At 51.0% G+C, this 22,375-nt stretch overlaps 1 protein-coding gene across 1 annotated transcript in view; it reads left to right on the top strand.

The window, feature by feature from the left end:
* The first annotated feature begins 6,734 nt into the window (after positions 1-6,734).
* Positions 6,735-22,375, top strand: part of fhip1b (FHF complex subunit HOOK interacting protein 1B) — a 41,794-nt gene continuing 26,153 nt past the window's right edge. The window contains exons 1-4 of the mRNA XM_067985558.1: positions 6,735-6,862; positions 9,120-9,504; positions 16,608-17,207; positions 19,200-19,358. Of these exons, the coding sequence (XP_067841659.1) occupies positions 9,376-9,504; positions 16,608-17,207; positions 19,200-19,358 (888 nt within the window). The 5' untranslated portion in view covers positions 6,735-6,862; positions 9,120-9,375. The remainder of the gene's footprint in view (positions 6,863-9,119; positions 9,505-16,607; positions 17,208-19,199; positions 19,359-22,375) is intronic.

The raw sequence follows: 22,375 nt of genomic DNA, 5'->3' as shown, positions 1-22,375 counted from the left end.
ACCATGCCTGGTGCCCTGGGTGAGATGGTGCAGAGATCTTAGCGCCAGTGGGTGAGGAGAAAGATCTCACTGAGGGATTGGTGGTTCCTTCGCGCGGTGCGACGCAGTGTCAGCTCACCGATGCCCCCAAACTCCCGCAGTGCTCTCGCTGACCCCAGCATTTCCTGTCTGTAGCTGTTAAACTTCCTGACATGTGCCGCCCTTTAATCCAACGTAACTCTTCCTGAGGCTTCCCCCAGAGACACTCATAGATCGGACTGTAGGAAGGTCAGTGATCACAACCTCTTGTCTTTCCACCTGCAGAGCCAGTCTGATCCTGAACACGATAGCACAGCACGTGCTTCCCCGGGGAGACTCGGTAATCACACCCATTATACCAATGGAAGCTTCACCCTTACCCTGCACATTAAACAATAACTCCACTCAGTTACACAGTGAGTGACCCTTACCCTGAATAAACAGGGACCCTGTACAGTTACAGTGAGTGACCCTTACCCTGAATAAACAGGGACTCTGTACAGTTACACAGTGAGTGACCCTTACCCTAAATAAACAATGACTCTGTACAGTTACACAGTGAGTGACCCTCACCCTGAATAAACAGGGACTCTGTACAGTTACACAGTGAGTGACCCTCGCCCTGAATAAACAGGGACTCTGTACAGTTACACAGTGAGTGACCCTCACCCTGAATAAACAGGGACTCTGTACAGTTACACAGTGAGTGACCCTCGCCCTGAATAAACAGGGACTCTGTACAGTTACACAGTGAGTGACCCTCACCCTGAATAAACAGGGACTCTGTACAGTTACACAGTGAGTGACCCTCACCCTGAATAAACAGGGACTCTGTACAGTTACACAGTGAGTGACCCTTACCCTGAATAAACAGTGACTCTGTACAGTTACACAGTGAGTGACCCTTACCCTGAATAAACAGTGACTCTGTACGGTTACACAGTGAGTGACCCTTACCCTGAATAAATAGTGACTCTGTACAGTTACAATGAGCGAGACACTGTACCCCAGTGAGAGTCAGTGTGTGTGGGACCCGTACCCCAGTGAGAGTCAGTGTGTGTGGGACCCGTACCCCAGTGAGAGTCAGTGTGTGTGGGACCCGTACCCCAGTGAGAGTCAGTGTGTGTGGGACCCGTACCCCAGTGAGAGTCAGTGTGTGTGGGACCCGTACCCCAGTGAGAGTCAGTGTGTGTGGGACCCGTACCCCAGTGAGAGTCAGTGTGTGTGGGACCCATACCCCAGTGAGAGTCAGTGTGTGTGGGACCCGTACCCCAGTGAGAGTCAGTGTCTGTGGGACCCGTACCCCAGTGAGAGTCAGTGTGTGTGGGACCCGTACCCCAGTGAGAGTCAGTGTGTGTGGGACCCGTACCCCAGTGAGAGTCAGTGTGTGTGGGACCCGTACCCCAGTGAGAGTCAGTGTCTGTGGGACCCGTACCCCAGTGAGAGTCAGTGTGTGTGGGACCCCTACCCCAGTGAGAGTCAGTGTCTGTGGGACCCGTACCCCAGTGAGAGTCGGTGTCTGTGGGACCCGTACCCCAGTGAGAGTCAGTGATTTTTGTGGAGGAGATGGGAATCCAAGTGAATTTTATTCAAACCTGGACATAGTTTGTTAAAACATATGAGTGAGAACGAACGCTGATAGCCGTAAGCTGAATTTGTGGTGCAGCCGGAGATTGTTAACCCCCTCAGCTTCTGTCTTGTGGTTCATGTTGTTTTCTGATCTCTTGGATCCGATGCCTGGTAGCCTCCTTCAGCTCACTGAGTTGCTGCTTGTTACTGAGCGTTGTTTAGTGCCGGATGAGAGGTCCATTCTGAGTCTTAACTTTCCCTGTATCAGGTATCCTGTCATTCTGTTAATTAACATTAATTGCTGTTATTCCTTTCTTGTTGCTTTCCTGATGACGAGCAGATTGCTGTCTGCCTCATATCCCCAGCCAATTAGTTTTATAAAGCCCTTACACAACACAACCAAAGTCCTCGGTGACCGATGCAAGATTGGGGTGGGATGCTTTGTAACCCTCAGCTGCTGTTGTAGGTGCTCTGTGGGACAGTAACACCTGTCTCTTCACAGCGTTACTCAAAACAACTACAGAATTCCCCTTGCCTCCCACCTGATTATTCTCATCTCATGTTTCGAGGAAAAAAAGTCGAACATCTCAATCATCCCTATCAATGTTTAATTTCTTCCCCCCCCCATCTCTCCTGAAAACACTGACGTTCACTGGGGTACGGGTCCCACAGACACTGACTCACACTGGGGTACGGGTCCCACACGCACTGACTCTCACTGGGGTACGGGTCCCACAGACACTGACTCTCACTGGGGTACGGGTCCCACAGACACTGACTCTCACTGGGGTACGGGTCCCACACGCACTGACTCTCACTGGGGTACGGGTCCCACACACACTGACTCTCACTGGGGTACGGGTCCCACAGACACTGACTCTCACTGGGGTACGGGTCCCACAGACACCGACTCTCACTGGGGTACGGGTCCCACACACACTGACTCTCACTGGGGTACAGGTCCCACAGACACCGACTCTCACTGGGGTACGGGTCCCACACACACTGACTCTCACTGGGGTACAGGTCCCACAGACACCGACTCTCACTGGGGTACGGGTCCCACAGACACTGACTCTCACTGGGGTACGGGTCCCACAGACACTGACTCTCACTGGGGTACGGGTCCCACACACACTGACTCTCACTGGGGTACGGGTCCCACACACACTGACTCTCACTGGGGTACGGGTCCCACACACACTGACTCTCACTGGGGTACGGGTCCCACACACTCCGACTCTCACTGGGGTACGGGTCCCACACACACTGACTCTCACTGGGGTACAGGTCCCACAGACACTGATTCTCACTGGGGTACGGGTCCCACACACACTGACTCTCACTGAGGTACGGGTCCCACACACACTGACTCTCACTGGGGTACGGGTCCCACACACACTGACTCTCACTGGGGTACAGGTCCCACAGACACTGACTCTCACTGGGGTACAGGTCCCACACACACTGACTCTCACTGGGGTACAGGTCCCACACACACTGACTCTCACTGGGGTACGGGTCCCACAGACACTGACTCTCACTGGGGTACAGGTCCCACACACACTGACTCTCACTGGGGTACAGGTCCCACAGACACTGACTCTCACTGGGGTACAGGTCCCACAGACACTGACTCTCACTGGGGTACAGGTCCCACAGACACTGACTCTCACTGGGGTACGGGTCCCACACACACTGACTCTCACTGGGGTACAGGTCCCACACACACTGACTCTCACTGGGGTACAGGTCCCACACACACTGACTCTCACTGGGGTACGGGTCCCACACACACTGACTCTCACTGGGGTACAGGTCCCACAGACACTGACTCTCACTGGGGTACGGGTCCCACACACACTGACTCTCACTGGGGTACAGGTCCCACAGACACTGACTCTCACTGGGGTACGGGTCCCACACACACTGACTCTCACTGGGGTACGGGTCCCACACACACTGACTCTCACTGGGGTACAGGTCCCACAGACACTGACTCTCACTGGGGTACAGGTCCCACACACACTGACTCTCACTGGGGTACGGGTCCCACACACACTGACTCTCACTGTGGTACGGGTCCCACACACACTGACTCTCACTGGGGTACAGGTCCCACACACACTGACTCTCACTGGGGTACAGGTCCCACAGACACTGACTCTCACTGGGGTACAGGTTACCCTTTTCTCTCCAGTTTCTCGCCCAAGTGCCCATACCTCATGCCTTAGCCGAGCCAGCGAGTGTCCCTGGGGTGTTCAACCATGTAAGGTATCATAAGCCAGCCTGATGCTGCCCTCCAGCACACGCACATGGATTGCGATCAAGAACACAAACCCTTCTGATTGTTTTTCCAATTTCTTATGTAGAGTATCTGAGGCGCAGCAGAAATTAGCTAAAAATGATTTGGATAAATACTTGAAGGGGAAAAATTTGCAGGGCTGTGGGGGAAGAGCAGGGGAGTGGGATTAATTGGATAGCTCTTTCGAAGAGTCGGCAGAGGAGCGATGGGTCGAATGGCCTCCTCCTGTGCTGTAAGATTCTATGAAAAGCACAGGCCGGGCAGTGAGCCTTGGGCTTTATAGTTTGAGTGTCTGTGGTCTGTGTCAGGCTGGCCATTTCCTGGATAGCGAGCGCTCACCTTTGACCTGACCCTCGCGGGGAGGGGAGAGCGTCGAGCGAGGCATAGTGAGACGTGACCAGGCAGACATTCCCAGAGGGCTGTGTGTGGATGTCATAGAATCATAGAAAGTTACGGCACAGGAGGAGGCCATTCGGCCCATCGTATCCATGCCAGCTGAAAAAGAGCCACCCAGCCTAATCCCACTTCCCAGCTCTTGGTCCGTAGCCCTGTAGGTTACGGCACTTCAAGTGCACATCCAAGTACTTTTTAAATGTGATGAGGGTTTCTGCCTCTACCACCCTTTCAGGCAGTGAGTTCCAGACCCCCACCACCCTCTGGGTGAAAACATTTCTCCTCAGCTCCCCTCTAATCCTTCTACCATTTACTTTAAATCTATGCCCCCTGGTCACTGACCCCTCTGCTAAGGGAAATAGGTCCTCCCTATCCACTCTATCTTGTCCCCTCATAATTTTATTCACCTCAATTAAATCTCCCCTCAGCCTCCTTTGTTTCAAAGAAAACAACCCCAGCCTATCCAATCTTTTCTGGTAGCTAAAATTCTCCAGTCCTGGCAACATCCTCGTAAATCTCCTCTGTACCCTCTCTAGTGAAATCACATCTTTTCCTGTAATGTGGTGACCAGAACTATACGCAATACTCAAGCTGTGGCCTAAATAGTGTTTAATACAGTTCTAGTATAACCTCCCTGCTCTTATATTCTATGCCTCGGCTAATAAAGGAAAGTATCCCATATGCCTTCTTAACCACCTTATCTATCTGTCCTGCTACCTTCAGGGATCTGTGGACATGCTCTTCAAGGTCCCTCACTTCCTCTACACCTCTCAGTATCCTCCCATTTATTGTGTATTCCCTTGCCTTGTTTGCCCTCCCCAAATGCATTACCTCACACTTCTCCGGATTGAATTCCATTTGCCACTTTTCTGCCCACCTGACCAGTCCATTGATATCTTCCTGCAGTCTACAGCTTTCCTCCTCACTATCAACCACATGGCCAACTTTTGTATCATCTGCAAACTTCTTGATCAAGCCCCCCACATTCAAGTCCAAATCATTAATATATACCACAAAAAGCAAGGGACCCAGTACTGAGCCTTGCGGAACCCCACTGGAAACAGCCTTCCAGTCACAAAAACACCAGTCAACCATTACCCTTTGCTTCCTGCCACTGAGCCAATTTTGGATCCAACTTGCCACTTTCCCTTGGACCCCATGGGCTTTTACTTATTTGACCAGTCTACCGTGTAGGACCTTGTTAGAAGCTTTGCTAAAATCCACGTTCACTACATCAAACGTGTTACCCTCATCAACCCTCCTTGTTACCTGCTCAAAAAATTCAATCAAGTTAGTCAGACACGACCTTCCCTCAACAAATCCACCCTGACTGTCCTTGATTAACCTGTGCCTTTCTAAATGATGATTTATCCTATCCCTCAGAATCGATTCCAATAATTTGCCCACCACCAAGGTTAGACTGACTGGCCTGTAATTACTCGGTCTAACTCATTAGTCCTGCCTGCTCTTCGACCCTCGCAGTGGTGCTTAGTGCAGGGAGCTCAAGGATCTGCGGGAATCAAAAACTAGGGGCCATAAATATAAGATAGTCACTTATAAATCCAATAGGATCCAATAACTCAGGAGAAACTTCTTTACCCAGAGAGTGGTTAGAATGTGGAACTCGCTATTTCATAGAATCATACAGCACAGAAAGAGGCCATTTGGCCCATCGTGCCAGTGCCGGCTCTTTGAAAGAACTATCCAATTTGTCCCACTCCCCTGCTCTTTCCTCATAGCCCTGCAAATTTTTCCTTTTGTAGTAGTAATTGAGGCGAATAGTAAAGATGCATTTAAGGGGAAGCTGGATAAACACATGAGGGAGAAAGGAATAGAAGGATATGGTGATAGGGTGAGATGAAGTAGGGAGGGAGGAGGCTCGTGTGGAGCATAAACACCAGCATGGACCTGTTGGGCCGAATGGCCTGTTCCTGTGCTGTAAATTCTATGTAATTCTATGTTTTAAAAAAAAAACTCCTTGGAGCAGAAAATGAGCTTTGAAAATCTGCCCCCAGACTCCCTCTATTGAGAAATTTCTGACAAGAACCATGCAGTTTATTCTGCACGCCCTTCACCGTAAGTGTGTCACTGAGTGGGAAGAATCGGGTGAGAAATCACTGTGTTACACATCAACGCACACCTGGAATGGAATGAAATTAATTCTCTAATTGGGGTATTTCCCCTGCAAATACCATCAAGGGCTTTTTTTAAAAAAAAATTCTTTTTTTAGAAAAGAGATTATATTCAGGAAATGCTCTCACACTCTGAGGGTTTATTTCTTTAAGGCAGGTTCTATTTTGCATCAGAAAGAGGTTATCTGTCGAGAGACTCTAGTGTGCGGAATGCCTGGGACGTAATGTGATCCCAGGGTCAGTGCACCAGTAACCAAGAGGAAGGGAAAGGCGGCGTAACTACTGCTGTAATCTCTGAAGGAAATTGTTGAGTTGGTTATAGAGGGAAAGGGCGGGCTGGTGTGTGTCCCAGCTCTGGCAGAGGAATGCTGTGTGTGGTGATTAATACAGTGCCTGTCTCACGATTCCGAATGTCTGGCAGTGATGGTGCTGATCGATGCTCTCGGTAATTCTCCCCGGCTGCCCTGCGTTGCAGATTCTGCGCTTTTCCCTTTGCTGGGTGGTGAGGAGGGGAGGCCTTTCCCTGATGTACAGCCGCACAGGGTTGATTATGTGGAGTGAACCTTGAGCTGTTCCTGTCAGGGTGACATTATGCTGCTGTGAATGGAATTTTGTCTTTATTTAAACAACACCTCGGCAGTGCTAAAGGCCTGTATCACACTGAGAAGTGAGTGCTGTTAACACAGAGCTGCCAGGGAGGGTGTGTGTGTGTGTGTCTGTGTGTGTGTGTGTGTGTGTGTGTGTGTGTGTGGTAAGGGTATTAAGGGATATGAAGCTGACACAGGTAATGGAGTTAAGCCACAGATCAGCTATTATTTAATTGAATGGCAGAACAGGCTTGAGGGGCTGAATAGCCTACTTCTGTTTCTATGTTCTTGTGTATATGTGTTTATCTTTGTGCATGTGTGAGTGTGTGTGTGTCTTTGTATCTGTGTGTCTGTATGTGTGTCAGTATTTACAGGGGGTCCCTGGGAGTGTGTCAGTATTTACAGGGGGTCCCTGGGAGTGTGTCAGTATTTACAGGGGGTCCCCGGGAGTGTGTCAGTATTTACAGGGGGTCCCCGGGTGTGTGTGAGTATTTACAGGGGGCCCCTGGGTGTGTGTCAGTATTTACAGGGGGTCCCCGGGAGTGTGTCAGTGTTCACAGGGGGTCCCCGGGGGAGTGTGTCAGTATTTACAGGGGGTCCCCGGGAGTGTGTCAGTATTTACAGGGGGATCCCGGGGAGTGTGTCAGTATTTACAGGGGGTCCCCGGGAGTGTGTCATTGTTTACAGGGGGATCCCGGGGAGTGTGTCAGTATTTACAGGGGGTCCCCGGGAGTGTGTCAGTATTTACAGGGGGTCCCCGGGAGTGTGTCAGTATTTACAGGGGGTCCCCGGGAGTGTGTCAGTATTTACAGGGGGTCCCCGGGAGTGTGTCAGTATGTACAGGGGGTCCCTGGGAGTGTGTCAGTATTTACAGGGGGTCCCTGGGAGTGTGTCAGTATTTACAGGGGGTCCCTGGGAGTGTGTCTGTATTTACAGGGGGACCCCGGGGAGTGTGTCAGTATTTACAGGGGGTCCCCGGGAGTGTGTCAGTATTTACAGGGGGTCCCTGGGAGTGTGTCAGTATTTACAGGGGGTCCCCGGGAGTGTGTCAGTATTTACAGGGGGACCCCGGGGAGTGTGTCAGTATTTACAGGGGGTCCCCGGGAGTGTGTCAGTATTTACAGGGGGTCCCCGGGAGTGTGTCAGTATTTACAGGGGGTCCCCGGGAGTGTGTCAGTATTTACAGGGGGACCCCGGGGAGTGTGTCAGTATTTACAGGGGGTCCCCGGGAGTGTGTCAGTATTTACAGGGGGTCCCCGGGAGTGTGTCAGTATTTACAGGGGGTCCCCGGGAGTGTGTCAGTATTTACAGGGGGTCCCCGGGAGTGTGTCAGTATTTACAGGGGGTCCCCGGGAGTGTGTCAGTATTTACAGGGGGTCCCCGGGAGTGTGTCAGTATTTACAGGGGGTCCCCGGGAGTGTGTCAGTATTTACAGGGGGACCCCGGGGAGTGTGTCAGTATTTACAGGGGGTCCCCGGGAGTGTGTCAGTATTTACAGGGGGTCCCCGGGAGTGTGTCAGTATTTACAGGGGGTCCCCGGGAGTGTGTCAGTATTTACAGGGGGTCCCCGGGAGTGTGTCAGTATTTACAGGGGGACCCCGGGGAGTGTGTCAGTATTTACAGGGGGTCCCCGGGAGTGTGTCAGTATTTACAGGGGGTCCCCGGGAGTGTGTCAGTATTTACAGGGGGACCCCGGGGAGTGTGTCAGTATTTACAGGGGGTCCCCGGGAGTGTGTCAGTATTTACAGGGGGACCCCGGGGAGTGTGTCAGTATTTACAGGGGGACCCCGGGGAGTGTGTCAGTGTTTACAGGGGGACCCCGGGGAGTGTGTCAAAATTTACAATTAATACATGACTGGGCAGTTCCAGGGAACGATATAATCACTCCACATTAAGTGCGTACAAATGAATCAATTGACCTGATCAGGTTTGACCTTGGGATCTGGATCGAGATTTGGTGGGGAAGTGCAAGGTGATGTTGGCAGGTCCCGTTTAAGGGAGATGACAGTAGGGCAGTACAGTGAGGGTTGGGCAATTTACATGTTCACAGCATGCTGCAGCATTCTCCTCTCTAACTCCTCATGAATTAAAGCTTCCATTTCTGTTTTTTTACAGTAATGCATGGTGATTGATGCAGCATGGAGGGGAGATTCCTCCAGACAGGATGATACCAGTCGCAATACTGGCTAAGGAGAAAACTGACTGGATAGTGCAGACACAAAGTGCCCTTGCAGAGTTATACCCCACTACCCCTCACTCTTCCTAACCCCCTAGTCCCCCAACCCCCACCCACCCAACCCATCCCACTTAACACCGTACCCCGACCTCTCCCTCCCACCCGGCACCCCGACCTCCGAAGCGTGTGGAAAGAATGAGCTGGCTGAGTAAGCTGAACCCTAGAGGAGCCGGGAACAGGGTGAGCCGAGCTGTGGGCTCCCGGACCCCGGTCACAGCCGACCCCGAGACCTGCTATATGGTATTTAAAAATCACTGGGTACAGGTAAGGACTTGTACACGCACATTATAGACACAGAACAGTAAAGTCACAGATTGGGTTTGTGTCGAGTGTCCCAGTTAGATTGGGTTTGTGTCGAGTTTCCCAGTTAGATTGGGTTTGTGTCGAGTTTCCCAGTTAGATTGGGTTTGTGTCGAGTGTCCCAGTTAGATTGGGTTTGTGTCGGGTGTCCCAGTTAGATTGGGTTTGTGTCGTGTGTCCCAGTTAGATTGGGTTTGTGTCGATTGTCCCAGTTAGATTGGGTTTGTGTCGTGTGTCCCAGTTAGATTGGGTTTGTGTCGAGTTTCCCAGTTAGATTGGGTTTGTGTCGAGTGTCCCAGTTAGATTGGGTTTGTGTCGAGTGTCCCAGTTAGATTGGGTTTGTGTCGAGTGTCCCAGTGAGATTGGGTTTGTGTCGAGTGTCCCAGTGAGATTGGGTTTGTGTCGGGTGTCCCAGTTAGATTGGGTTTGTGTCGGGTGTCCCAGTTAGATTGGGTTTGTGTCGAGTTTCCCAGTTAGATTGGGTTTGTGTCGAGTGTCCCAGTTAGATTGGGTTTGTGTCGATTGTCCCAGTTAGATTGGGTTTGTGTCGTGTGTCCCAGTTAGATTGGGTTTGTGTCGTGTGTCCCAGTTAGATTGGGTTTGTGTCGATTGTCCCAGTTAGATTGGGTTTGTGTCGTGTGTCCCAGTTAGATTGGGTTTGTGTCGAGTTTCCCAGTTAGATTGTGTTTGTGTCGAGTGTCCCAGTTAGATTGGGTTTGTGTCGAGTGTCCCAGTGAGATTGGGTTTGTGTCGAGTGTCCCAGTGAGATTGGGTTTGTGTCGGGTGTCCCAGTTAGATTGGGTTTGTGTCGAGTGTCCCAGTTAGATTGGGTTTGTGTCGAGTGTCCCAGTTAGATTGGGTTTGTGTCGAGTTTCCCAGTTAAATTGGGTTTGTGTCGGGTGTCCCAGTTAGATTGGGTTTGTGTCGGGTGTCCCAGTTAGATTGGGTTTGTGACGATTGTCCCAGTTAGATTGGGTTTGTGTCGGGTGTCCCAGTTAGATTGGGTTTGTGTCGGGTGTCCCAGTTAGATTGGGTTTGTGTCGGGTGTCCCAGTTAGATGGGGTTTGTGTCGAGTGTCCCAGTTAGATTGGGTTTGTGTCGGGTGTCCCAGTTAGATTGGGTTTGTGTCGGGTGTCCCAGTTAGATTGGGTTTGTGTCGGGTGTCCCAGTTAGCTTGGGTTTGTGACGAGTGTCCCAGTTAGATTGGGTTGTGTCGATTGTCCCAGTTAGATTGGGTTTGTGACGATTGTCCCAGTTAGATTCGGTTTGTGTCGAGTTTCCCAGTTAAATTGGGTTTGTGTCGGGTGTCCCAGTTAGATTGGGTTTGTGTCGAGTGTCCCAGTGAGATTGGGTTTGTGTCGGGTGTCCCAGTTAGATTGGGTTTGTGTCGAGTGTCCCAGTTAGATTGGGTTTGTGTCGAGTTTCCCAGTTAAATTGGGTTTGTGTCGGGTGTCCCAGTGAGATTGGGTTTGTGTCGAGTGTCCCAGTGAGATTGGGTTTGTGTCGGGTGTCCCAGTGAGATTGGGTTTGTGTCGGGTGTCCCAGTTAGATTGGGTTTGTGTCGAGTGTCCCAGTTAGATTGGGTTTGTGTCGAGTGTCCCAGTGAGATTGGGTTTGTGTCGGGTGTCCCAGTTAGATTGGGTTTGTGTCGAGTTTCCCAGTTAAATTGGGTTTGTGTCGGGTGTCCCAGTGAGATTGGGTTTGTGTCGGGTGTCCCAGTGAGATTGGGTTTGTGTCGGGTGTCCCAGTTAGATTGGGTTTGTGTCGAGTGTCCCAGTTAGATTGGGTTTGTGTCGAGTGTCCCAGTTAGATTGGGTTTGTGTCGAGTGTCCCAGTTAAATTGGGTTTGTGTCGGGTGTCCCAGTTAGATTGGGTTTGTGTCGGGTGTCCCAGTTAGATTGGGTTTGTGTCGAGTTTCCCAGTTAGATTGGGTTTGTGTCGAGTGTCCCAGTTAGATTGGGTTTGTGTCGAGTGTCCCAATGAGATTGGGTTTGTGTCGGGTGTCCCAGTTAGATTGGGTTTGTGTCGGGTGTCCCAGTTAGATTGGGTTTGTGTCGAGTGTCCCAGTTAGCTTGGGTTTGTGACGAGTGTCCCAGTTAAATTGGGTTTGTGTCGGGTGTCCCAGTTAGATTGGGTTTGTGTCGGGTGTCCCAGTTAGATTGGGTTTGTGACGATTGTCCCAGTTAGATTGGGTTTATGTCGATTGTCCCAGTTAGATTGGGTTTGTGTCGAGTGTCCCAGTTAGATTGGGTTTGTGTCGGGTGTCCCAGTTAGATTGGGTTTGTGTCGGGTGTCCCAGTTAGATTGGGTTTGTGTTGGGTGTCCCAGTTAGATTGGGTTTGTGACGATTGTCCCAGTTAGATTGGGTTTGTGTCGAGTTTCCCAGTTAGATTGGGTTTGTGTCGAGTTTCCCAGTTAGATTGGGTTTGTGTCGGGTGTCCCAGTTAGATTGGGTTTGTGACGATTGTCCCAGTTAGATTGGGTTTGTGTCGGGTGTCCCAGTTAGATTGGGTTTGTGTCGGGTGTCCCAGTTAGATTGGGTTTGTGTCGAGTGTCCCGGTTAGATTGGGTTTGTGTCGGGTGTCCCGGTTAGATTGGGTTTGTGTCGAGTGTCCCAGTTAGATTGGGTTTGTGTCGGGTGTCCCAGTTAGATTGGGTTTGTGTCGAGTGTCCCAGTTAGATTGGGTTTGTGTCGGGTGTCCCAGTTAGATTGGGTTTGTGTCGAGTTTCCCAGTTAGATTGCGTTTGTGTCGGGTGTCCCAGTTAGATTGGGTTTGTGTCGGGTGTCCCAGTTAGATTGGGTTTGTGTCGGGTGTCCCAGTTAGATTGGGTTTGTGTCGAGTGTCCCGGTTAGATTGGGTTTGTGTCGGGTGTCCCAGTTAGATTGGGTTTGTGTCGAGTGTCCCAGTTAGATTGGGTTTGTGTCGAGTGTCCCAGTTAGATTGGGTTTGTGTCGGGTGTCCCAGTTAGATTGGGTTTGTGTCGAGTTTCCCAGTTAGATTGGGTTTGTGTCGGGTGTCCCAGTTAGATTGGGTTTGTGTCGGGTGTCCCAGTTAGATTGGGTTTGTGTCGAGTGTCCCAGTTAGATTGGGTTTGTGACGAGTGTCCCAGTTAGATTGGGTTTGTGTCGGGTGTCCCAGTTAGATTGGGTTTGTGTCGGGTGTCCCAGTTAGATTGGGTTTGTGTCGGGTGTCCCAGTTAGATTGGGTTTGTGTCGGGTGTCCCAGTTAGATTGGGTTTGTGTCGGGTGTCCCAGTTAGATTGGTTTTGTGTCGAGTGTCCCAGTTAGATTGGTTTTGTGTCGAGTGTCCCAGTTAGATTGGGTTTGTGTCGAGTGTCCCAGTTAGATTGGGTTTGTGTCGGGTGTCCCAGTTAGATTGGTTTTGTGTCGGGTGTCCCAGTTAGATTGGTTTTGTGTCGAGTGTCCCAGTTAGATTGGGTTTGTGTCGAGTTTCCCAGTTAGATTGTGTTTGTGTCGAGTGTCCCAGTTAGATTGGGTTTGTGTCGAGTGTCCCAGTTAGATTGGGTTTGTGTCGAGTTTCCCAGTTAGATTGGGTTTGTGTCGAGTGTCCCAGTTAGATTGGGTTTGTGTCGAGTTTCCCAGTTAGATTGTGTTTGTGTCGAGTGTCCCAGTTAGATTGGGTTTGTGTCGAGTGTCCCAGTTAGATTGGGTTTGTGTCGAGTTTCCCAGTTAGATTGGGTTTGTGACGATTGTCCCAGTTCGATTGGGTTTGTGTCGAGTTTCCTAGTTAGATTGGGTTTGTGTCGAGTGTCCCAGTTAGATTGGGTTTGTGTCGAGTGTCCCAGTTAGATTGGGTTTGTGTCGAGTTTCCCAGTTAGATTGGGTTTGTGTCGAGTGTCCCAGTTAGATTGGGTTTGTGTCGAGTTTCCCGGTTAGATTGGGTTTGTGACGAGTGTCCCAGTTGGATTGGGTTTGTGTCGAGTGTCCCAGTTAGATTGGGTTTGTGATGATTGTCCCAGTTAGATTGGGTTTGTGTCGGGTGTCCCAGTTAGATTGGGTTTGTGTCGGGTGTCCCAGTTAGATTGGGTTTGTGTCGCGTTTCCCAGTTAGATTGGGTTTGTGTCGAGTGTCCCAGTTCGATTGGGTTTGTGTCGAGTGTCCCAGTTAGATTGGGTTTGTGTCGAGTTTCCCAGTTAGATTGTGTTTGTGTCGAGTGTCCCAGTTAGATTGGGTTTGTGTCGAGTGTCCCAGTTAGATTGGGTTTGTGTCGAGTTTCCCAGTTAGATTGGGTTTGTGTCGAGTGTCCCAGTTAGATTGGGTTTGTGTCGAGTGTCCCAGTTAGATTGGGTTTGTGTCGAGTTTCCCAGTTAGATTGTGTTTGTGTCGAGTGTCCCAGTTAGATTGGGTTTGTGTCGAGTGTCCCAGTTAGATTGGGTTTGTGTCGAGTTTCCCAGTTAGATTGGGTTTGTGACGATTGTCCCAGTTCGATTGGGTTTGTGTCGAGTTTCCCAGTTAGATTGTGTTTGTGTCGAGTGTCCCAGTTAGATTGGGTTTGTGTCGAGTGTCCCAGTTAGATTGGGTTTGTGTCGAGTTTCCCAGTTAGATTGGGTTTGTGTCGAGTGTCCCAGTTAGATTGGGTTTGTGTCGAGTTTCCCGGTTAGATTGGGTTTGTGACGAGTGTCCCAGTTGGATTGGGTTCGTGACGATTGTCCCAGTTAGATTGGGTTTGTGTCGAGTTTCCCAGTTAGATTGTGTTTGTGTCGAGTGTCCCAGTTAGATTGGGTTTGTGTCGAGTGTCCCAGTTAGATTGGGTTTGTGTCGAGTGTCCCAGTTAGATTGGGTTTGTGTCGGGTGTCCCAGTTAGATTGGGTTTGTGTCGGGTGTCCCAGTTAGATTGGGTTTGTGTCGGGTGTCCCAGTTAGATTGGGTTTGTGTCGAGTGTCCCAGTTAGATTGGGTTTGTGTCGGGTGTCCCAGTTTGGGATGCATTTGTTACTTCTCCAGCATAGGACACCCCAGTTCAAATTGGGATTTGCACCTCTCCAGGCTATAAATCTAGAATTTCTCAAATCTTTCCTGATCGCTCCGCCGCTTTACAGTTGAACTAGTTTTAAATCAGAGCTGATCTTAACTTTCTGAAATGAAATTTGTTCAGAAGTCTCCACTTTGAAACCGGAGTCTACAGCACAGTGTTTTCCTGTGACTCAGCATTCGTTGGGCAATCACAGATCGACAGCCCCAAGCCAACGCTGATTTGGGCAATGGGAATGTCTCACTGGTGTGTGTCTGTCGACGGGATACATGAATGCTGTGGGAGTAATGTGGAAGTTTTGCATTCTCTCTTATCTCTGCTGCTGTTGGCCTCCGATAAGTAATGTCAATTTACCACATTTCACTCACATACGCGAGAGTCAGCCAGCCCTGCTGTAACTGGATCCAACTGGCCATATTTTAAAGAAACTCTTTGCCAACAGCCACAGGAAGCTGTTTAGTGGCAAATACTTTGGGACTGGGAGGTACAATGAGTTAGACTGGAGCCTCATGTCTGTGGAACCTGAGTTCAAACTCAGCCCATGGTGTCTGGGTGAAAGTCTCCTCCTGGCTGCAGGGATCCATGTGAAATGAGTTTGGGCAGTCTCAGCTTGGCTCTTATTGGGTATAGGAACATGGCAGACACGAAATGGTGTTTTCACTAGTGGAATAGGAGATGCTCTTCCAGGATATATCAGTGCGGCAGTGTAGAGGGAGCTTAGCTTTCTATCTAACCCATGTTATCCTATCATGGACCCTACCCACCCATTTAATCCCCCCCCCCACAGTCCCTGTACACTCTCCCCTATCATGGACTCTCCCCACCCATTTAATCTCCCCCCACAGTCCCTGTACACTCTCCCCTATCATGGACTCTCCCCACCCATTTAATCTCCCCCCACAGTCCCTGTACACTCTCCCCTATCATGGACTCTACCCCCCCCCCCCATTTAATCTCCCCCCACAGTCCCTGTACACTCTCCCCTATCATGGACTCTACCCACCCATTTAATCTCCTCCCACAGTCCATGTACACTCTCCCCTATCATGGACTCTACCCCCCCCCCCCATTTAATCTCCCCCCACAGCCCATGTACACTCTCCCCTATCACAGACTCTCCCCACCCATTTAATCTCCACCACAGTCCATGGACACTGTACTGTATCAAGGACCCGACTCCACCCATTTCCTCAGGAAAAGATCTTTTATAAATTCCCAAAGGGAATCATGTAAAATCCGTCCATCTCCCATCTCCCTGGCCAGCTGCCTTCACAGAGAACATTCCTCATCCCTAAGACTGCACCCTCTCCAAGGCCTTGACATTCTTCCTAAAGTGTGGTGCCCAGAATTGGACACAATATTTTCTAAATGGTGAGAAGATAGGAACTGTGGAAGAGAGAGATTTAGGGTCCGTACACAAATCACTAAAAACTAGTGGACAGGTACAAAAATTAATTTAAAAGACTAACGGAATGTTGGCCTTTATCTCCAGTGGGCTGGAATACAAAGGGGTGGAGGTTATGTTACAGTTTATATAAAGCTCTGGTCAAGCCCCATCTGGAGATACTGCATTCAGTTCCTCAGGAAGGATATATTGGCCTTGGAGAGGGTGCAGCACAGATTCACCAGAATGATACTGTGAGCTAATTGAAGTGTTTGAGATGATTAAAGGATTTGATAGGGTGGATAGAGAGAAACTATTTCCTCTGGTGGGAGAGTCTGGAACAAGGGGGCAGAACCTTAAAATTAGAGCCAGGCCGTTCAGGGGTGATGTCAGGAAGCACTTCTTCACACAAAGGGGAGTGGAAATCTGGAACTCTCTCCCCCAAAAAGCTGTTGAGGCTGGGGGTCAATTGAAAATTTCAAGACTGAGAGCGGTAGATTTCTGTTGGGTAAGGTGTATTAAGGGCTACAGAAACAAGGCAGGTAGATGGAGTTAAGATACAGATCAGCCATGATCTATTGAATGGTTGAACAGGCTCGAGGGGCTGAATGGCCTCCTCGTGCTCCTAACTCCAGCTGAGGCCTAACCAGTGAATTAAAACAATTTTGCAACGGTCGTTGTATTTTGCAGGTGAGCAGGATTTTGGAGCATCAGGATTCGCGGACCGTGGATGAGGCAAGCGCAGTGCGCAATTACACAGACCAGATGATGTACCTGTTGGCGGAGGAGAGGCCGCAGGAGGACACGGGAATTGGCCCCATCCTGGAGCTGGTAATCTTGGAGGATATCCTGGAGAGGCTGCTGCACTGGAACCTGCAGTGGCAGCTCACCGATGACAAGAAGGTCCAACAACTGAAGCTGTACGACCTACTGGTCAGCCAGTCCCGTCAGCCCCTGCTGCGACACAAGCCCATCCTCAACCCGTTGATGAGGTTGCTGAGTGCGTGCGCAGAGCCCCGGTCCCCGGTGGTGGAAAATAACTTGGTGTTGCTGCTGAACCAGATCTGTGTGTCCCTGGCCAAGGAGCCCTCCATCCTGGAACTCTTCTTCCACACCAAGACCAACCAGGGCCCAGCGAATCTCCTCATCTTCTCCATCCTCATCCCCTTCATTCATCGCGAGGGGCTGATTGGACAGCAGGCCCGAGACGCACTCCTCCTCATCATGGCAATATCTGCAGAGAACGACACTGTGGGGAGGTACATCGCAGAGAACTCCTACTTTTGCCCGGTGAGTGCAGGCCGCGTATCGCTGCTCCGGGTCAGACCGGGGCCGCTGCTCCGGGTCAGACCGGGGCCAGACTGGGATCACTGCTCAGGGTCAGACTGGGGTCAGGCTCCAGGTCAAACTCTGGACTCCTCGGCTTCCCCTCCTGAAGGCGCTCGCTCGCGCTCTCTCGGCTATGCACTGGATAGCAACCCTGGCCGATGGTCCCCCTGTCCCTTGCCCTCCTCCTTAGCCCAGCATCACTGAGGTCCACTGTGGAGGCCCTGATCGGGATTAATAAATGAGCATAGACATGGAATCGAACCTGGGACCTTCCTGAGCTCTATGGCCCTGTTCCATCCTGGGGAAGGGACACATTTATTTATGTGCTGAGCCATCAAGCTTGCTCAACAGCACAGCCATTAATATTATGTCAAAGTTTTGTCTGATTGAAGTGCCTTGGGACGTTTTACTTTGTTAGAGGCACTTTATAAATACAAGTTGTTGTTGTTGAACCGACCTTGTTGTTAATGAGGGACCGATCCCAGCCCTCGTGGCCTTTAGCTCTGTGCTGACGAATGAAGCAGGCTCATGTCCAGTCGCAGCCTCCGCGAGCAGCCCTAACGTGTGACCACAGAGCTGGCCGGAACAGCAGCTTCAGCCCCACTCGGTGTGTCGGGAGTGAGCGGAATGTTTGCAGTGTCCTGGGCGGTTACAGAAACAGTCGGACAGGGTGTGTTCCCTTTGCTCTCAGGAGACAGATACAAACACTTCCCAATAACAGAGCTGGTCCTGCCCTGATCAGAACTCTGTGGAGACGTTACTGAGGGTGCTTTTATATTAGGTTTCATGGGGTGCCAGTGCCCTACACTGCACAGCCCGGGCACTCTCCAGTACCCCACCTATTCCCCCTCAGCCCGTTGAACCCTACCCTGTGTTATGCCAGCGAGTTTACTTTCAGATGAACACTCAGCTTATTCCCAGGGAGTTCTTCGATGATTCTTAAACCCTAATCCCCAGAGCCCACTGCTGTGGGGAAGCAAAGGGATTTGGGAGACCACATACACAAATCACCAAAAGCTAGTGGACAGGTACAAAAAGTAATCAAAAAGGCTAATGGAATGTTGCCCTTTATCTCAGGGGGGCTGGAATTTAAAGGGGAGGAAGTGAAGCTTCAGTTGTACAGAGCCCTGGTCAGACCCCATCTGGAGACTGCGTTCAGTTCTGGGCACCGCCCCTCAGGAAGGAGATATTGGCCTTGGAGAGGGCGCAGCGCGGATTCACCAGAATGATACCGGGGCTAAAAGGGTTAAATTATAAGTACAGGTTGCACGGACTCTGCTTGTATTTCCTTGAGTATCGAAGATTAAGGGGTGATCTAAATGAGGTGTTTAAGATGATTAAAGGGATTTGATAGGGAGGAGAAGTCCAGAACAACAACAACTTGCATTTATTCCACGCCTTTAATGTAGTAAAACGTCCCAGGGTGTTTCAAAGGAGCGATTATCAAACAAAATTACACACCGAGCCACATAAGGAGATATTAGGACAGGTGACCAAAAGCTTGGTCAAAGAGGGAGGTTTTAAGGAGCGTCTTAAAGGAGGAGAGAGAGGCGGAGAGGTTTAGGGAGGGAATTCCAGAGCTTAGGGTCGAGGCAGCTGAAGGCACGGCCGCCAATGGTGGAGCGATTTAAAACCGGGGATGTGCAAGAGGCCAGAATTGGAGGAGCGCAGAGATCTCGGGGGGGTTGTAGGGCTGGAGGAGGTTACAGAGATAGGGAGGGGCGAGGCCATGGAGGGATTTGAACACAAGGAGAATTTTAAAATCGAGGTGTTGCCCGACTGGGAGCCAGTGTCAGTCAGTGAGCACAGGGGGTGATGGGAGAACGGGACTTGGTGCGAGTTAGGATACGGGCAGCAGAGGTTTTGATGAGCTCCAGTTTATGGAGCGTGTAAGATGGAAGTTGTTGTTGCTGAAGTGACATGTCCTTCTGTCCTTTCACCTTTCCCCCACAGGTGCTGGCCACGGGACTCAGTGCACTTTATTCCTCTTTACCTCGAAAGATCGAAGTGCGAGGAGATGATTGGCATGCGCTGCGGCGAGAAGATTGGATGGGAGTCTCCTCACTGACCATGTTCATGAACTCCCTGGAATTCTGTAACGCTGTCATTCAGGTAGAAACAGTCCACAGCGCGACTGCCAAAAACGGCCTGTTGGTAACATCACTCTTCAATTATCAGTCACAGGCCGTAATCTGATCAAGGGGACGGGATGGGTCATCTACAATACCCGGGAGTGAGTTACAGACTGGAATCTAATCGAGGGGCTCGGGGGGTTTATATATAGAATAACAGATACCCGGGAGTGAGTTACAGACTGGAATCTAATCGAGGGGTTCGGGGGGTTTATATATAGAATAACAGATACCCGGGAGTGAGTTACAGGCTGGAATCTAATCGAGGGATTCGGGGGGTTTATATATAGAATAACAGATACCCGGGAGTGAGTTACAGGCTGGAATCTAATCGAGGGATTCGGGGGGTTTATATATAGAATAACAGATACCCGGGAGTGAGTTACAGGCTGGAATCTAATCGAGGGGTTCGGGGGGTTTATATATAGAATAACAGATACCCGGGAGTGAGTTACAGGCTGGAATCTAATCGAGGGGTTCGGGGGTTTATATATAGAATAACAGATACCCGGGAGTGAGTTACAGGCTGGAATCTAATCGAGGGGTTCGGGGGGTTTATATATAGAATAACAGATACCCGGGAGTGAGTTACAGACTGGAATCTAATCGAGGGATTCGGGGGGTTTATATATAGAATAACAGATACCGGGAGTGAGTTACAGGCTGGAATCTAATCGAGGGATTCGGGGGGTTTATATATAGAATAACAGATACCCGGGAGTGAGTTACAGGCTGGAATCTAATCGAGGGGTTCGGGGGGTTTATATATAGAATAACAGATACCCGGGAGTGAGTTACAGGCTGGAATCTAATCGAGGGATTCGGGGGGTTTATATATAGAATAACAGATACCCGGGAGTGAGTTACAGGCTGGAATCTAATCGAGGGGTTGCACTGAGTGAGTCCATGGTTTTTGCTCAGTGTTTCCTTCAGGTTCAAATCCGGACCTTTCCGACAATCTTCTCCTCTTGTAGTTTTCTCTGCTCTGTTGGGCTGCTCCATGTTGGTGCTGAATGGGTTCCATTAGCCCTGGTATCTCACCCCATGCCATTGTTTCAGTGACCGTCGGCAGGCTGATTGACCATGGGCACCTCACTCGATGCCCACACCTGCTCAGTTTCCAGTCTCAGTCACTATATAGTGGTCCAGAGCACAATCCCTCGCTCTTTTTTTTTAAAGAGTGGAATAGCACAGAAGGAGGCCATTCGACCCATCGTGCCTGTGTCGGCTCTTTGAAAGTCACTCTTGATCTGCTTCCACCGCCCTTTCAGGCAGCGCATTCCAGATCAGAACAACTCGCTGCGTAAAAAAAAATGTTTCCTCATCTCCCCCTCTGGCCCTTTTGCCGATCACTTTAAATCTGTGTCCTCTGATTACTGACCCTTCCGCCACTGGAAACAGAGGTGGGGAGGGGCGGTGGGGGAGAGAGGGGGAGAAGTGCTGGCGGGGAGAGGGGGAGAGGTGCTGGCGGGGAGAGAGGGGAGAGGTGCTGGCGGGGAGAGAGGGGGAGAGGTGCTGGCGGGGAGAGAGGGGGAGAGGTGCTGGCGGGGAGAGAGGGGGAGAGGTGCTGGCGGGGAGAGAGGGGGAGAGGTGCTGGCGGGGAGAGAGGGGGAGAGGTGCTGGCGGGGAGAGGGGGAGAGGTGCTGGCGGGGAGAGGGGGAGAGGTGCTGGTGGGGGAGAGAGGGGGAGAGGTGCTGGCGGGGGGAGAGGGGGAGAGGTGCTGGTGGGGAGAGAGGGGGGAGAGGTGCTGGCGGGGGGAGAGGGGGGAGAGGTGCTGGCGGGGAGAGAGGGGGAGAGGTGCTGGCGGGGAGAGGGGGAGAGGTGCTGGCGGGGAGAGGGGGAGAGGTGCTGGCGGGGAGAGAGGGGGAGAGGTGCTGGCGGGGAGAGGGGGAGAGGTGCTGGCGGGGAGAGAGGGGGAGAGGTGCTGGTGGGGAGAGAGGGGGAGAGGTGCTGGTGGGGAGAGAGGGGGAGAGGTGCTGGCGGGGGGAGAGGGGGAGAGGTGCTGGCGGAGAGAGGGGGAGAGGTGCTGGCGGGGAGAGGGGGAGAGGTGCTGGCGGAGAGAGGGGGAGAGGTGCTGGCGGAGAGAGGGGGAGAGGTGCTGGCGGGGAGAGGGGGAGAGGTGATGGGGGAGAGGTGCTGGCGGGGAGAGGGGGAGAGGTGATGGGGGAGAGATAGAGCTGGGTGTCGTCAACGAAGATGTGGAAGCTGACTCCATTTCTTCGGATGATATTGCCGAATGTCAGCGAGTAGCTGAGGAAGAGGGAGCCAAGGATAGATCCTTGTGGAACTCTAAAGGTGACAGTGCAGGGCGGGGAGAGACACCATTGCTGGAAATATTTGGGTGCGATTGGAAACACGAGTTGGTAGTCCCCGTGAGCTGGCCAGCGGAGGAGAGACATTGGAGGAGGTTAGTGTGGTTGAGGAGGGAGAATGGCTATGGTCACAGTCACCGAGAATGTCATTTGTGACTTTACTTGGGGCCGTTTCGATGTTGTGACAGGGACAGAAACCTGATTGGAGAGATAAAAAGTGGGCATGGATTTGGGAGGTGACAACATGTTCAAGGACATTGGAGTGGAAAGAGAGGTTGGAGATGGGGCAGAAAATTAGTAAATGACTTAGGAAGGCAGAGGAAACAAAGGTTAGAAAATGAACAGCGAGGGAGTTTGACAGTGTTTAATGGTCAGTGCAAGGAGTCTAGTGAATAAGGCAGATGAGTTGGGGGCACAGATCGACACGTGGAAGTACAATATCTTAGCTATTACTGAAACATGGCTTAAACAGGGGCAGGAATGGCAGCTCAACATTCCTGGTTATAGGGTTTTTAGACGAGATAGAGAGGGGGATAAAAAAGGAGGGGGGTGGCAATATTGGTTAAAGAAACAATTACAGCTATGAGGAGGGATGATCTGTTCGAAGGATCATCAAATGAGGCCATATGAGTTCAGCTAAGGAACAAAAAAGGGGCAGTCACATTGCTGGGATTGTACTATAGAC

Source organism: Heptranchias perlo, chromosome 6 (genome assembly GCF_035084215.1).
Source record: "Heptranchias perlo isolate sHepPer1 chromosome 6, sHepPer1.hap1, whole genome shotgun sequence".
In the NCBI taxonomy this organism is placed as follows: Eukaryota; Metazoa; Chordata; class Chondrichthyes; order Hexanchiformes; family Hexanchidae; genus Heptranchias; species Heptranchias perlo.
The sequence above is the reverse complement of the archived record's forward strand: the minus strand, read 5'-3'. Positions and strand labels throughout refer to the sequence as shown.